The sequence below is a fragment of the Electrona antarctica genome, assembly GCF_951216825.1.
Source record: "Electrona antarctica genome assembly, chromosome: 19".
Classification (NCBI taxonomy): Eukaryota; Metazoa; Chordata; class Actinopteri; order Myctophiformes; family Myctophidae; genus Electrona; species Electrona antarctica.
In genome coordinates, this window is record NC_136800.1 from 21,791,821 (window position 1) to 21,807,185 (window position 15,365).

Genomic DNA, 15,365 nt, shown 5'->3' on the forward strand with positions numbered 1-15,365 from the left:
ATTAAACCCCCTAAACTTTCGAGGTACCTAAATAACCTCACATGTAATCAAACACAGCAATTAGACTGCACCCTAATCCCTTGATATTTGGAGTCTTCCAATAGACCAGTAGTCACCATAGGTCTCAATATAACCGTGGCCTCAAACCAAACTAGACCTCAGGCATGCAACAATATAGTTCAAGAACTCAGGCCACAATTAGTGGGTTAAGCCCACAAGCAGACACATGGAATCCCAGACAGGGGTGTAGATAGAAGAGAAGGTGGCGGTGACTGACTGACTGACTTATTGCACAATAGTTGATTGCACTGGGTGGCCCAGTGGTTAGCACAACAACAACACCACCACCACCCCCTGAACTGTATGGTCATAGGTCTGAATGTCACAACAATGACTGTGTTCCTCCTTCCTTCCACACACAGGCCTACTACACCACCTCGGTCCCTGCACTCTGCCTCTGGTTACAATCAAGATATGGATACTACATGAGGAATGAGTGACAAAACCCTGCTTAATTTATTCTCATATTTTTAATATAGGCTATACTATAGGCTAGTTTTTTTTTTTACATAAGCCTACATAAAAATAAGTCAAACAAATGGCAACAAATAGCATTCAGACAGTTGTTGGTTAGGTTTGCTATTTTCACCACATGACCCCATCATAATGAATACTATAGACGAATAACAGTTTAAGTCCACACTAATTATCATAATGTATAAATGATGGATAAGGGGGTCAGGACAACTCGTGGAGGGGTCAGAATAAAATTTGGACTTAAACTGTTATTCGTCTATAGCACATTATGATGAAATAGCCTAAAATACAGAGCTTAAGTGGTTAACAATTAACAAGCTAAAATAAGAGTTATCCAAAAAAAATACCCCTCTGTGTAAATACAAAACAAAAAACAAAACAAAACAAAAAAATGCTTCTTGTAATGCTGTGTCCCAGATGTGTGTTTTTCTGTGCTGTGATCAATGAAAACTGTGTTTGGCTGTCAGGCCCTCAGGCTATTACAAGTTAATCACAGAAGTGTCCACCAGTGGTCTGAGATTTCAAACTCCATGGCAGTAACACCCAGCTGTTTTGCTTCGACACACACTTCTCAGCACCATAGAATCACTAGTGTCAGCAGCGAGTGATTAGTTCTGCATGACATGGGGGGGGTGTCAACTCAAGGAAGCAAAAAGAAAAAAACCTGTAGTGTGAAAAGGGTGATGGGTGCCTGCAATCGCCGGACACACCATCACTCACGCACACACGTGTGCAGAAACAGGAAATTGTGATGACCAAGTATAGGTCACATCGGTAATACGGGCTCCGTGTTCTGGCCAGGCGTTATTAGTGTCTGCTGTGCTGACATAGCCCGACAATAAATACACCCTGGACGGAACAACAGGTGTCTCTCAAGATTGTTTCGCTTTAATAAAAAGGCTTACACAAGCCTCGGAGGAATAAGTCCCCATAAGCCCATTTGGGCACACTGCCCTTTTCCCTGACATCCCTTTTGATTGTAAAAATGACATTTCTTTCCCTTTACCCCACCAAAAACATAATTAATGCCACGGAATCCTGCAGGCTATGTGCATTAAAAAAGGTAATGTGACAGAAAGTGATGCTCAGTTCGCTCTGTTTAATATCACAACATCAATTTGCCCTCTCATGAGGCATGCTGCGAGGAGTGTGTCCAAAAATCCAGATTTCCAGCCTTTAATCCCCTCCCCCCTCAACCCTTCCCCCTTCCAGTGATGTGCACTAGTGGACATGCAGCTGGAGCTTGTGGACTGGACCCTCGGTGGCTGGCACCGTCCCCACCAGTCTCTTTCAACTCCCTGTGAAAAGCACCCCTGGTTCTGTTAAGCCCGATTTATGCTTCGTCACACGTCGGTTTCGCGTGCCAAAAATAGCAGCTCTACAAGCTCACAACGCCTCACAGACGTGACACGTCACAAGCTTGCAGATCTGCTACTTTCGCCGCGCGACACCTTCTTACATCGGAGCACATATTTGGGCATTAGTATGCCAGCCCGTGTGCCAGCGAGTCAGCCACATCCTCCAGCTGGGCACACGCCACCAGCGGACACCTGGATCCACTCAGAGCCCCTGTGAAACGGAATGCATATTTAACTCAGTGGAATGCATTTGGTGTGTGTGGCACCTTTTGTCATGCGTGGGGTCTCCCTCCCACAAGATGTTTGTTTTTGCAGCATCGTTGCATGAAGTCTAACCACCACCACACCCTTATCTCGCCTATCTGGGATTTCTAATCCTGCCTAACAGGGAGGGAGGCAGTCTGTTGGATTGATCGGTGCCTTTAGGGCTGCTCCTCAGCCATTGGACTGCATCCAGATTTGCACTGGGCTGAAAGACAGACATTGTTATCCAGCTCTGACAACGTGCCATTGTCGGAATCCAATGATTACCATATCAGCGCCACATGAAACATTTATGGCTGGCTGGCGAGCGTGACGTGGCATGTGTCCTAATTTCGAACAGAGCTTGTTAGATCCTCTTGTTTCTAATTTAGTTTGGGATACAGAACATCCTGTATGTACTCCCCAAACCTCTAGAGCTTAAAAAACTTAGCATTTGGAACAGAAACTTTACGATGTTGAATATGTCTTCAACTCAGGGATTCTTCATTAGTTCATTATCGATTGTATAATGCCCCCCAAAAATCAACCCCATTCTCCTCTTCTATAGCTCATTATGATCCAATCCTATGCTAAGTGCGTTGTTTATGTGCTGCAGTAGCCTGTAGCAGGCAGGCAGCAGTGCCATTGTGCAGGTGAGACCCAGATAGGCCGCACACTGGTACTTCATCACCCGGCTTGTTTGTTGTCACGGCCACAATTGGTTTGTACTCTCATCTGCTGCCTCAGCAAAGCCGCGACTGATTTGGTCACTTTGGAGCCCGGTTAGCTTTGTTCACAGCTTTTTCCCCTCTTGATTCCAGCCATCATTACAAATGGTGTCTTTATGCAGTGGAGTTAACCCGGATAGTGCACTCCCCTGGGCACCTTTATCATCTATTCATCATGTTGTCCCAGTTTATCTCAAGACGAATCTAGCTTCTCCAACTACAGACCCAACATCAGTTACCTGGCCTTAGTCCTTACCACCTCTGCCATGTTTTTATTTATTTATCCAGGGTAGGTTCACTGAGCAGGAGTGATCTTTTTTCAGCAACTCCCTGCTTCACAATCACAGTTACACATATACACACCTGGGAGATGTCCAGTACAACCACAGTTTTATTCTGTTGGTCACTGAGCTGCTCCACTGGAGTAGTTTGGCGGTTCGGTGATTTGCTCAAGGTTTTTTTCCTTTCTCGTCATGTCAGGGCTGCCTGGGTAGTAGTGGGCTAGTGGCGACATCACAAGCCAGAAAACGAGTCCTCTTCCTCTAGCTGTACTTATCCACCATGCAGTGGTTGTGAGGCATCTGTCCCTCTTGAGCTGGTCTACGCAGGTCAGCCGTCTTCTCCCCCTCGAGGCTGTGCCCTGCTTGGCCTCCCACAGAGCTGTCTGCCAGGTGGCAAGCACCAGGTGTCAGACACAGTGGCCAGCAAGCTTCAGACAACATTTCTTGCTCTTCTCTCTCAGCATGCCGTCATGCTCTGGGTGATGCTCTTCTTGTCTGTATACGTAATTACGTATAGATTCTAACACTCCCACCTGGGGCTATATGGTTAAAGCCTAACATCTACAAGATGTTGGTCTTTCACTACCACACCCAGATTGGTACTGAGGATCTTAACAGGAGCGTTTCTGCCACAAGCACGTTCTCTAGCCTCTGCTGCCTAGTGAGGGAGATTACAAGTCTAACACTCAGTAGCCTCGCGGACCCAGGCGTTTATTTTTCTTCTTATTTTTTTAATATCCTGGGCGAACGATCCAGGTAATGTGGCATACTGTAGGAGTGGGAGTGAACCTTGTATTTTCCTAACCATTCAGAGTGCAGAAGGGGCGTCGCTCCAAATTTGGTGAGGTCAGTGTTCTCCGCTGTGTTCTACCGGGGAGGGGGGCACATATTGGTGAACCAATAGGGAGTTGCTGTCGGTTTCCAGCACTAGTTAGAATTCGACCCTCTAGTCCTTGGTAAAGGAGCGTTCTTTCAGGCTACACACTCAGTGGTGGTGGTTTCGTCTACATTTGATACTAAAAGACCGGGGAGCTTATGAAAGCGCAGAGCTGCTATTCTCAGTAGGGTTCAGCACTGATCTATCCTCCGAGCAGACCTGATAATGCTAAAATCTCTTCAGTGCAATTTGCATGGTGACAAAATCTGCACTGGCAGCCAGGGGCTACACGGCCGTGTCCAAACGGGTAAATAAATGAACATCTGAAACATTGAAATGAAATGTTCTTGGCCTCAAATGAGCGGGGGCTCATCGGACCCCTCAATCCCCCCCACCCCTCACATTTCCCCCACACTAATTTGCATTGCTGAGCAGATCATTGTGTCACCTGGAGGTTTGAGCAGAACAGAGCCGAGTCGCAGCCAATTTCCAGATGGCGTTTTCGAATGCGTGACATATCCTCAATTTCTGACAAAATGCACACACACCACTAGACTCCATTAGCTGGAGGGGGTGGGGGGGTGGTGGTGGTGTTTGTGTGTGTGCACGCGGGTGCAGGGATAAGGCGGGGGGGAGGTTAGCGGCTGGAAGTGGGTGCATGCACAAATGGAAAGTGGAAAGTGTCCAGTGGTGTGAATATTCACATCTGCACCTGCTGAATAATAGACCATTTCCAGTCCGGGAGGCCTCCCATCAGCCACCCCTGTTCTCTCACACGCACACGCACACGCACGCGCACACACGCGCACACGCACACAGTGTGGAATACTAACAGGCTCACTGAATGCACATTTCTTGTTTTCCAGAAACCGATCTTGTTTCATATTCTGTGTAAAGAATCATCCTCAGCAGAGAGAGGGAAGGAAGGGGGGTTCTTCAGGGAGTCACACGTCTGAGGGGACGGTTCGGAGACAGCCTCGGGTTCTTGGCAGCTAGTACTTCTTAACATTTCAACAGGACACACGGACACCCAAGGCACATTCTGCAGTGTGACAGGGCCCTACACATCACCTGTCACTGCCTGTAGGCTCTCGGCGTAATGAACAAGAAATGCTTAATTTATAGTCTTTCCTTGCGATGGTGTCGCTCGCCAGAAATAGCCAATCTACAAGGTCACAACGCGTTGCGGATGCTATGCTTTGTGAGCTTGCAGATCGGCTAATTCCGGCGACCGATGCCGGCCGTTGTACGACTACGTATAAATCAGGTTAGGGCCCACGTCTCCAACGGGCCTCTCTCTCTCTCTCTAACAGGCAGCTCATCCGAAGTCATTATTGTGCCTCATAATCAGATGAGCTTTTCCCAAAACGAGATCATTTCTGTCACCCCGAGGAGTGGAATGTCACCACTAGCCCGAATCAATAACTCATCCTCATTTGGCGGCTAATGGGACTCTGTATTAAGGTGTTGCCAGAGGAACGTGGTAAACCCCATTTCCTGGTGATTTACACCGACAAGCTGTTGCTGCACATCTGCCTTCCTCTGCCTGGAACCAAAAAGCTGGGTTTTGGGAGAGAGTGAACATGTACACAGTATATCGAAGTGGAAGTCATTAATGAGGATTTATGCCTCAACAAATGATAACAAATTGTTCTCTGACACGGCGGTTTATAGGAGGATATGTCGTAATTTATCGTGTTGTGTGAGGATGTGAATGCAGTTTCGGGACCATGGAGTTCATAGCTCATAGCTATCCATCCATCCATCCATCCATCCATCCATTTATTATTCCTTCCTTCAATCCGTCTATCCGTCCTTCTGATCGTCCTTCCTTCCATGCATCCATCCATCCATCCATCCATCCATCCATCCATCCATCCATGTATCCCTGCACGTCATTTGGATATACATCTATATTAGGCAATAGGCATCCTTCCATATACTCTTGGTGTTGCCACTCCAGGGCTGTGTTTGCACACAGGGGGGAACACTGTTCCGGTTACAGCTGAGGAGTCATTTTTCATGTAAATAGAGTATGGCAGGTTATAGCAGCGACCTGCTGTTTGTAGAAACTGTGTAATGTTCGTGGCACACAAACAACAGTGCAGACGTGAAGAAAAGCCCATATTTAAGGGTGAAGTGAAGTGCTTGCAGTAAGAAGGAGTGTGAAACTATATAGGCTGATCTTGTAGTTTGTTTTTGAGGGGCACTAGCCCCTCCTATGTCCAGCTGTTGGTGTGTGTCCACAAACTTTGTCCTATATAAACATTAAATTCCCATTGACAATGAATGGAGAATTTTACGTCATAGTGTCTGAGCAAATAGATGTGTCTATTTTACGCCCGGTGTGATTATTTCTGTACAGGTTAGAAACTACATAAGGGTAAAACATGTGTCAGGCTAGCAAGCAACACAGCTGCAGCTAATGTAATTTGTAATGGCTTGTGTTAGATCTAGGTGCGCCAAGAGCCGTGGGTGGGTGTGCCAATATGCAAGTACAGACACCAAAAATCTAACACTCTTAATTCAAATTCATAATTTAACATTTGATTAGCCGCAGATGTACTATGTATTACAGTACATGGTGTACCTTTTTACGTCAATGAATTGATACAGTATGAATTTCAGGGTCAGAAAGTCAGGGAACCCTCATTTTATATATATTTAAAGGACAACTTTGTATTTTTTTCAACCAAGGTTCATGTTTTAGGTTGTTATTAGAGAAAGTATAAGGTGAGTGTTCATTTTCTTTTTTCATTTGCTGCTTTCTTTCGTTTTAACGATTTTAGCTATTTTTACAGGGGGGTGGCGGCATTCAAGTGGCTAAATATGTATTTTTTTAACAAAATGTTACAGCGATTTCGTTATTATTATTGCGACCGAAGATCGAAGATTACTATGAAAACCTGCAAAACCCGTCAGTCGGTTCTTCGGTCACACCTCCATATATGGTCACGCCATGTAACATCACTCCTCCATGGTCATGCCTCGTGACATCACGCCTCGTGACACATCACGCCACCATATGGCCATCTCCATATATGAAGATCACGACACTGACCTCATTTAACCCTGGATAACCATACATGGAGAAGACTGGATAATCACCTATATCTGCAATTCTCCATATATGGACCCATACATCTGACCTCAGACCCTTAGTTCTCCATATATGGAACTGACCTGTTCTGACATTCCATATGTTGATCCTCTTCGATGTCTCCCTTTTGACTGATATCTGTCCATTCAAACTCTAGCGGGGCCCGCCCCAAAGTTATTAGTGCAGCCCGGCAGCCAGCGAAAAATGGAAACCGAAAATTAAGTCCTGGCCCCATGCGCCCTCATCAAACCCTGTACACCCCATACACTGCCCCCGCTGCCACCCTTAGATCTCCATATATGGAGCTGACTTATTCTGACATTCCATATGTTGATCTGACCTCATCAAACCCTGTACACTCAAGACACGCTCCAGTACAGAATTGATTCCATTTGTTGATCTGACCCCCCATGCCAAAGCGCCAGCGCTCGCCCAGCAGTCTGCCGTCACCCAGGCGACCTCACCCTTTAGGACGAGGTCGCTTCTCGCCCTCAGGGCGTCTTACTGGTTTACTATAGTTCATTGAAACACTTCAGCTCAGAATGACCATTAACCATTTATTGCAAAGCTATTGCATTTATGGATATCATATCATGTGATATCATATCACATTTGATATCTCAGATTATCTGTGGCCCGAGACACAGCTCTGACATCAACAACAACCCCCAGAGCAGAGCATAACATAAAGACATAACATCAACAACATAACTTTCAATGCATCCATATACCACATATAGGTACTGAACATATCACATGATCATAATACAATCCATAAAACACATTATAATCAGAGATACCCATAACAGAACTGGATACCACATGCAGTAGTACAATCCATAAATCACGTTTATAATCACAGAATCACCCATTACAGAAATATGCCACAGGGAGGAGGCCGAGGAGGTGGCGGAAATTTTAATCTGAACAACAGAGACAGTCAGCTAGCATGAAGACTGAGGACAGTGTAGTGACTGCTTAAAAGAACACCTGATTGAATGTGGGCGTGAGTGAGTTAGCTGGCAGCCAATGAGAGTGAGGGAGTTGACATGGAGAGAATTACTGATAGAGAATGAAGGGGAGATTATATAATAAACCTTCTGCCTTCCGTGTCTCAATGAACTATCACTGCGCTGGATTCCTACTAGACCCCATGAAATTACACCTGGCCACAAAAGATTGTTGGGTCTATTGAATGTGGAAGGAAAGGGGGAGGTGACAAACTGATGATTGCGCTAACGACACAGTATGGCAGCCCCCTAGGTTCCATGGTGTTCGTACAGACACACAGAAAAAAACTACTGTGGCCAGATATAATTTCCTGTCTAGTAGGACTATAGTAAATAACAATAAAGAAATCGCCCTACATTAAAAAAATACATATTTAGCCACTTGTTTGGATACACCCGCCCCCTGTCAAAAATAGCTTAGCATGCAGATACAGTATGCTATTTATGAATAGCCAACATATAAATGGGTAAAGTGGTTAAACTGATTGTGAAGCTATATCCCTGATATGTATCCGAACACACTTCTTCTCTTGCCGTTTCCCACTTAAAAAATCACACCCGTGTGAAGTGAGAGGCACTATATATACATATTTTATGACGTAATTATGCAGACAAAACAAACATGACAAAACAAACATTAAACTCTGTCCATGTCAATGGCATTTTTAATATTTGTTTAAGGAAAAACAAACATTAAACCTGTATTTAGGAGGGGCTAGCACCCCTAAAAAAAATCACACCTGTGTGAAGTGAGGGGCGCTAATATATTAAAGTCTAACTCATGCTGATTAGGTGATGTAATGGTGATGTAAAACAAACGGTGCCAACACAAACATTAAACGCCATTAACAATAAAGAGACAAGGGGGCACGGTGGCACAGTCGGTAGTGCTGTCGCCTCACAGCTAGAAGGTCCTGGGTTCGATTCCCGCTCGGGACGCTGTGGGCGCTGGCGGCGTGTCCTCTCCTCCGCGTCATCAGTGCCCATACCCGAGGCGGGGTTGGCGAAAGGGCCCTTCTGTGTGGAATTTGCATGTTCTCCCCGTGTCCCCTAGGGTACCCCCACAAAAAACATGCAGTAATCCTGGTCACTAAACTGCCTCCCCCTGGCCAGCCGGGGCGCCTGATGGAAGGGAAAGGAACTGGTTGGAATAACGTGTTCCTTCCACGCGCTACGTCCAACTAGGGAAACTCCCCCCTGTCAGGTGTAAAAGGAGCAACCTGGACACTTGCTCTCCCCAGGCTAGCGGAGGGTGTGTAGAGCCCAGCCAGGATCACAATAGATAATTGACACAGGGGTGAAAAATGGGTTACAAACATCGTGGGATTAAAAAAAAAAGGGGGAAAAAATAGAAAAAGTGCCCTTCTGGGCACAGGTCCCCACCAGGAGGATAGAAGTGTGTGTGATGTTTGGCAAAAATGTTTAGGAGGCTACTCCTGAAAACTTTAGAAGCCAATCGTAGCCAATCTGGATGGATTATGAGAAATCAAACAAACCTGTCTTGATCACGACTATGGAGATCATGTATACAGATTTGCGTGAAATTTGGATAATAATTAGTAGTAATATTAGAAAATGTGTTTTACATATGTCGACCTCCTGGTGGCGCTATAAAGAGAAGATGTGAAAAATTCCGGGCAAAGGTGTTTCCTTGGCCTCTAGGGAGTGTGCATACTAGGTTTTACACAGATGCAGTTAGAGGAAAAAACACTAATCGGCCAGTTATAGCGCCACCATGAGGCTGAGTTGAAAATGTTCCAGTGGCATGTCTTCCTCGGCCTAGTGGGAATGTGCGTGCAAAATTTCATGGAAATCACTCAATGTGTTCATGATTCGCAGCATTTTGTTTGAAACGGAGCACTCCTGCGAACTTTGGAAGCCAATCTTAGCCAATCGGGATGGAGTCTCAAAAATGAAGTCATGTAAAAAATAAATATTAACAGAAAATGTATGGAATTAGTCCATTTATAATCGTTCCTCATACAATATTTTACAATACAAAACACATTTGAATAGAAGAAAACAACCTTACAGAATGAGATTCTGTACCGAATATATGTTAAAATGACGTCTTTTAGACTGCCTATTTGAACTGCACACATGGGACTGCAACTTTATTTATGGATATGAGTCATAGAGGCGGGTTAATCCTGGGTTAAGCACCCACAGTCCAATAGTTAAATGTATACCAAAAAAGGTCCATTCCAACAGACATGAATGTACAGTCAGTGCACTAAAATTGCCCCCCCCCCCCCCAAAAAAACAAAAACCCCAAAACAAAACAACAACCATATATCATTTCAGTAGAGCGAGGCATTGTCATGCATATTTGGAGAGCACACGTAACCGTGCTCAATGAGTGACAGCCAAAGAACAAGTCTTCCTGTCTTCCTAGAATTCATGGCAGCAGGGAAAGCAAAACTCAACCCCTGCTTTTTTTTGCAGTGGCGAGATGTTAAAATAATAATAATATATAAGAAATGTCAAATGTTGAAATGTTCAGATTTTTGGAAAATTGTTGATTTTAAAAACAAAGGTTTGCCTATTATGACATTCCCAAACGGGGACACGAGTCACATGACACCAGGTTGAAAGTGGTTATGGTATTACCAACACAGTGGTGTGTTCTCAGTGGTGTAAAAAGTACTCAAAGTATCAATACTGCAATACAGAAATACTCTGTTACAAGTACCGGTAATCAAAATTTACTTAGTAAAAGTACAAAAGTATTGGCATCAAAATATAGACCTATACCACAAGTAAAAGTACTCATTATACAGAACTAGAGCGGTGCCTGTTGGAGCCTCTACAGCGGTGCCCGTTGGGCACTGGCCTACTTGGAACGATGCAAGTTGGAAGTGCATGCCCCATACTATGTATGTGTCCCTTTTATGCCCATATATGGAGTTCTTTGTCAGGCATGCCCAAATATGGAGTCTATGCTGACGTCAGAATGATGTCAGATGCCAGCTCCATATGGACACTCATGGGTAGGGGCCCTGTCCAGAGGACCTTTTGGGGCGGTCCTGAACAACTGTGGGTCCGACCGACTCGACACCGGGCACTGCACTCCCTGTGGGGGTGTGGAACGCGTGTGTCGAATTTTAGGTCGGTGGGGCGAACGGTTCTCGAGTTACATGGATTACAGACGTACAGACGTATATGTACACACACACAGAGACTTGGTGTATTTATAGTTAGATGTCCCATTTCAACTTTTCAAATCTTTTGAAAATAGCAGACCTACAAGCTCACAATGCGTCACTTTGTGACAAATTGTGAGATTGTAGATCAGCTATTTTCAAATGTATATTGGGCTGATGTGGTATGTAATAATAATAATCTACAAAGTAACTAGTAGTAAATATTAACTAAGGTTTTCAAATAATTGTAGTGGAGTAAGTAAAAGGACAATATTTGCCTCTGAGATGATGTAGTAAAGTACCTAAACGTTGTACTTATAGGTACAGTACTAGAGTACATGTACTTAGTTACTTCACACCACTGTGTGTTCCTCATATAAACTAAAGCTGCTTCTGCTTACATAATAACACATGCATGACCAGGCATTCTCTCTGGTTCCCTGTACACAAAATATAACCTGGCATTCACCACTGATGACCTGGACATGGAGCAACCAGAGTCCACACAGTCCACCACAGTGTCAGATGTCTCTGTCAACCCTTCCTATCCAACCCGGGGGTCCGGGCCTCCCTTGGGGGCACTCCAAAGATCACAGGGGGCTGTTTGGAGGTAGTCCAAAATGTCAAACAGGTGGCACAGTATCGTAACTTGCTTTTTTGCTTTTGATTGCAATGATTGTGATTGTCACGGTTTTAAAAACCTCTCCCTCAATAGGGGTTGAAAGAGGTAAAGGTGTGTGAATGGCAGTGGTGTTTACTACAAACACACTGGCTGTGTGCCACGTCCTTTGCACTTGACACTAAGCCAGTGCATGTCTGCGGCTAACAGTTTCGCTAATACCGCTGTACACTTTCTTTTTCGAGCGCTGATTCAATGTTTTCATAGCTGACAGCCTGGTGCCAATTTAAGTTGTGACGACAGGAGCGTGTGTACAAAGACAGACAGACAGACAGACAGACAGACAGACAGACAGACAGACAGACAGAAACTTCTGAGTTATGACAAGTCCTCACACGTATCACATGTAAATCTGTGTGTGTGTGTGTGTGTGTGTGTGTGTGTGTGTGTGTGTGTGTGTGTGTGTGTGTGTGTGTGTGTGTGTGTGTGTGTGTGTGTGTGTGTGTGTGTGTGTGTGTGTTGCATCCGTGCATATGTGAGATACCTGTGTGTATGTGTGTATGAGAGAGAGAGAAAGAGAGAGAGAGAGACATAGAGATAGAGAGACAGTGACTTCACTTGATTGACCTCTTCCAGGAGCCAATCCCCAGCACTCTCTTTATGGAGAAGAATGATCTATACTTCGTTTCATGACTGCGTTGCGCCACGTTAATACCAGACCTACAAGCTCACGGTGTGCTGCGTCCGCAACACGCCATGAGCTTGCAGGTTTGCTATTTTGGCCGTGCGACACTGCCGTGCGACAAAGTACGACTCAGGGCTTCAAGAGAGTGTGCCGTGCTAAGTGACAGCACCAGCTGGGGGATGAAATTCAATAAGGCAGACAGTTGTTCTATGTGCTGCCCTGTTACAGCATGCTGGAACACAGTTGGAACACACAGTGCACATTCAACTCTGCTCCGGCCAAAACCCATCCAGGACTTCTGCCATAACCGCTACCATCCAATCTGAAGATACGACAACCACGCCAGGCGGCCCCAGATGCCACCCCGACAGTCACACTGAACATGCCATTGTTGGGTCGTTCAGGAACACCGGGCAACAATCAGCAGCCATTATCGTCAGCAAAGCGTTGTGCTTCACAAGTGTCGAAGATTCGCATGAACCTGTGCTGGCGACGCGGCTTGTCACTCGGAAGATAAAGAGGCATCGACACAGGTAAGGAGCACCATGGGCGGGAAGCACTCCCGAAGTTTCTCCCGAGAGGAACTGAGCGATGGGAGTGATGGCAGTAGGAGAAAGAGCATGGGGAAGGACGAGCTCCCCATTGTGTCCTCGGCGGCCGAGAGGTTCCGCAAAAATGCCAGCATGCACTTTGGTTACTGCACCCTCAGTCTGGCCCAGCGGGGGCTAGACGAGATCCCAGCTGAGCTGTGGGAGCTCCGGGAGCTAGAGAAACTCAACTTGTCCCTGAACTGCCTGGGCAGCATCCCACCCACTGTGGGTGCCCTAGACAATCTTGTGATTCTCAACATCTGGGGAAACAACCTGTCCTGCCTGCCTCCGGAGATTGGCCTCCTGAAGAAGCTGCGCGTGCTCTTTGCCTACCGTAACCGCCTGAGCGAGGTGCCCGAAGAGCTGGGCAAATGCACCCGGCTGGAGGTGCTCAGCCTGGCCAACAACCAGATCGCCACCCTCCCCGGAAGCCTGTCATCCATGCGCAACCTGACCAAGCTCAACCTCAGCCACAACCGCATAGAGCACATCCCCACCTGCATCTACAACATGAAGGGTCTGGAGTTCCTACACTTGGCCTGCAACCGCCTGGAGGTCATCGCTGACCAGATCCAGGACCTGGTGAACCTGAAGATCCTCATCGTGGAGGGGAACAAGCTCCACAGCCTTCCCAAGACGCTGTGCTTCCTGGACTCCCTGGAACTCCTTAACGTGGACTTCAATGACCTGCAGAACGTTCCGATGGAGATGTACCTGCTGAGCAGACTGGGGAAGCTGGCCTGTCACCCCATGGACAAAGGTCTCCATATAGTTCACAACCCTCTGATGAAGCCCATCCAGGAGGTGCTCCAAGGAGGGCTCTGTGCCCTCTATAACTACCTCAAGCCCTCGTGAGGCGCCCCCTCTCTCTCTGTGTGCGTGCGTGTGTGCGTGTGCATGCGTGCGTACGTGTGTGTGCACGAGCAAGTGTATACAGTATGTGCTTGTGTGCTAAATGAGTACGGGGACATGCAAGGGTACATGTATATTTATACACAGTAAAGTTACATATAGGTCTGTGTGTGTGTGTGTGTGTGTGTGTGTGTGTGTGTGTGTGTGTGTGTGTGTGTGTGTGTGTGTGTGTGTGTGTGTGTGTGTGTGTGTGTGTGTGTGTGTGTGTGTGTGTGTGTGTGTATGTGCGTGCGTGCGTGCGTGCGTGCGTGCGTGCGTGCGTGCGTGCGTGTGTGTGCGGTAATTATTAGAGATGTCAAAGCAATTTGTCTGTGGGCTGTGAATCCTCTGTTGCTCTCAAGACAAATACTGTACAGATTAATTATTTCTACACATAGGATGTTTTCGTTTTTCTTTGGATATCGGAGCAAATAATGGACAAGAGTTCTCTTGCCAAAAAATGCAATATCTCTCAAAAGGTGGAAGATCCAGGTGTGGTAATGGGACTGCATACAAACCTACCATTCTTTTAAAAGTGTCTGTTATGGGCAGGGGCCAGGGTTAGGCCTATTAATTACTTTTTGAAGGTAAGTGTCTCTTTCTTTAAAGTATGTAAAGAATCCTCTGCTATGGTTAACATGTTGTTTGACATGAATTTCCCACAAAAGTAAAAAACAAAACATCTGAAAAGGGTGTGGAGGCACATAAAGCTTTCTATCTCATTGAGAAGTTCTGGAGCTATGAATATTCAAACAGGCAAATGTGACAGCCTGACAGGCCTCATATTTGCCGACCATCGAAGCCCAAAGAAGATGCGTTCACGACACGTGGTTCATGTATCGCACGTGTCTTATCAACACTGAAATGTTCCAAATCAACTTTAAGTTGGTTTAGGTAATAAATGATGTATGATGTATGGTGATTTTGATATATTATTTATAACATTCTTCATTTACAACTGAAGTCTATGGGAGCGTCTGTCTCTCTCCGTAGCTCGGGTCCAAAGCAAACTGGTTTCAGGTTTCAGCAAGCGGTTACTTAGCATGTTGAAAACGTAGTTTGAATTGATGGTTATTAAAAAACTAAAAGTGTGAGGTCCTGTGCCAAGTCCATTTGTTAATCCACAGCAAGGTCGATAGGGCAACTCACAAATTCACAGGTCTGGATTTGGAGGCATGACTATTACCCAGTTGACCCAGTCTGCCCCCCGTGGCAGTGCAAGAATGGACTGTGTAGGATATGTGGGGCGAGTTCAGTCACAGCTTACCACTTTCGGTCACAGCTAGGTCACGAGGATCAGGCC

General features: G+C 45.9%; 1 protein-coding gene across 1 annotated transcript; it reads left to right on the top strand.

Annotated features, from left to right (window-relative positions):
* The first annotated feature begins 12,636 nt into the window (after positions 1–12,636).
* LOC306943524 (uncharacterized protein) lies at positions 12,637–14,083 on the top strand. Its single transcript, XM_079529915.1, has one exon. The coding sequence runs from the start codon at positions 13,127–13,129 to the stop codon at positions 14,024–14,026; it is 900 nt and encodes a 299-aa protein (XP_079386041.1). The 5' UTR covers positions 12,637–13,126; the 3' UTR covers positions 14,027–14,083.
* Positions 14,084–15,365: the final 1,282 nt, after the last annotated feature.

Excerpts from the sequence above, each read along its gene's own strand:
- LOC306943524 (XM_079529915.1), top strand. The coding sequence starts at position 13,127 with ATGGGCGGGAAGCACTCCCGAAGTTTCTCCCGAGAGGAACTGAGCGAT.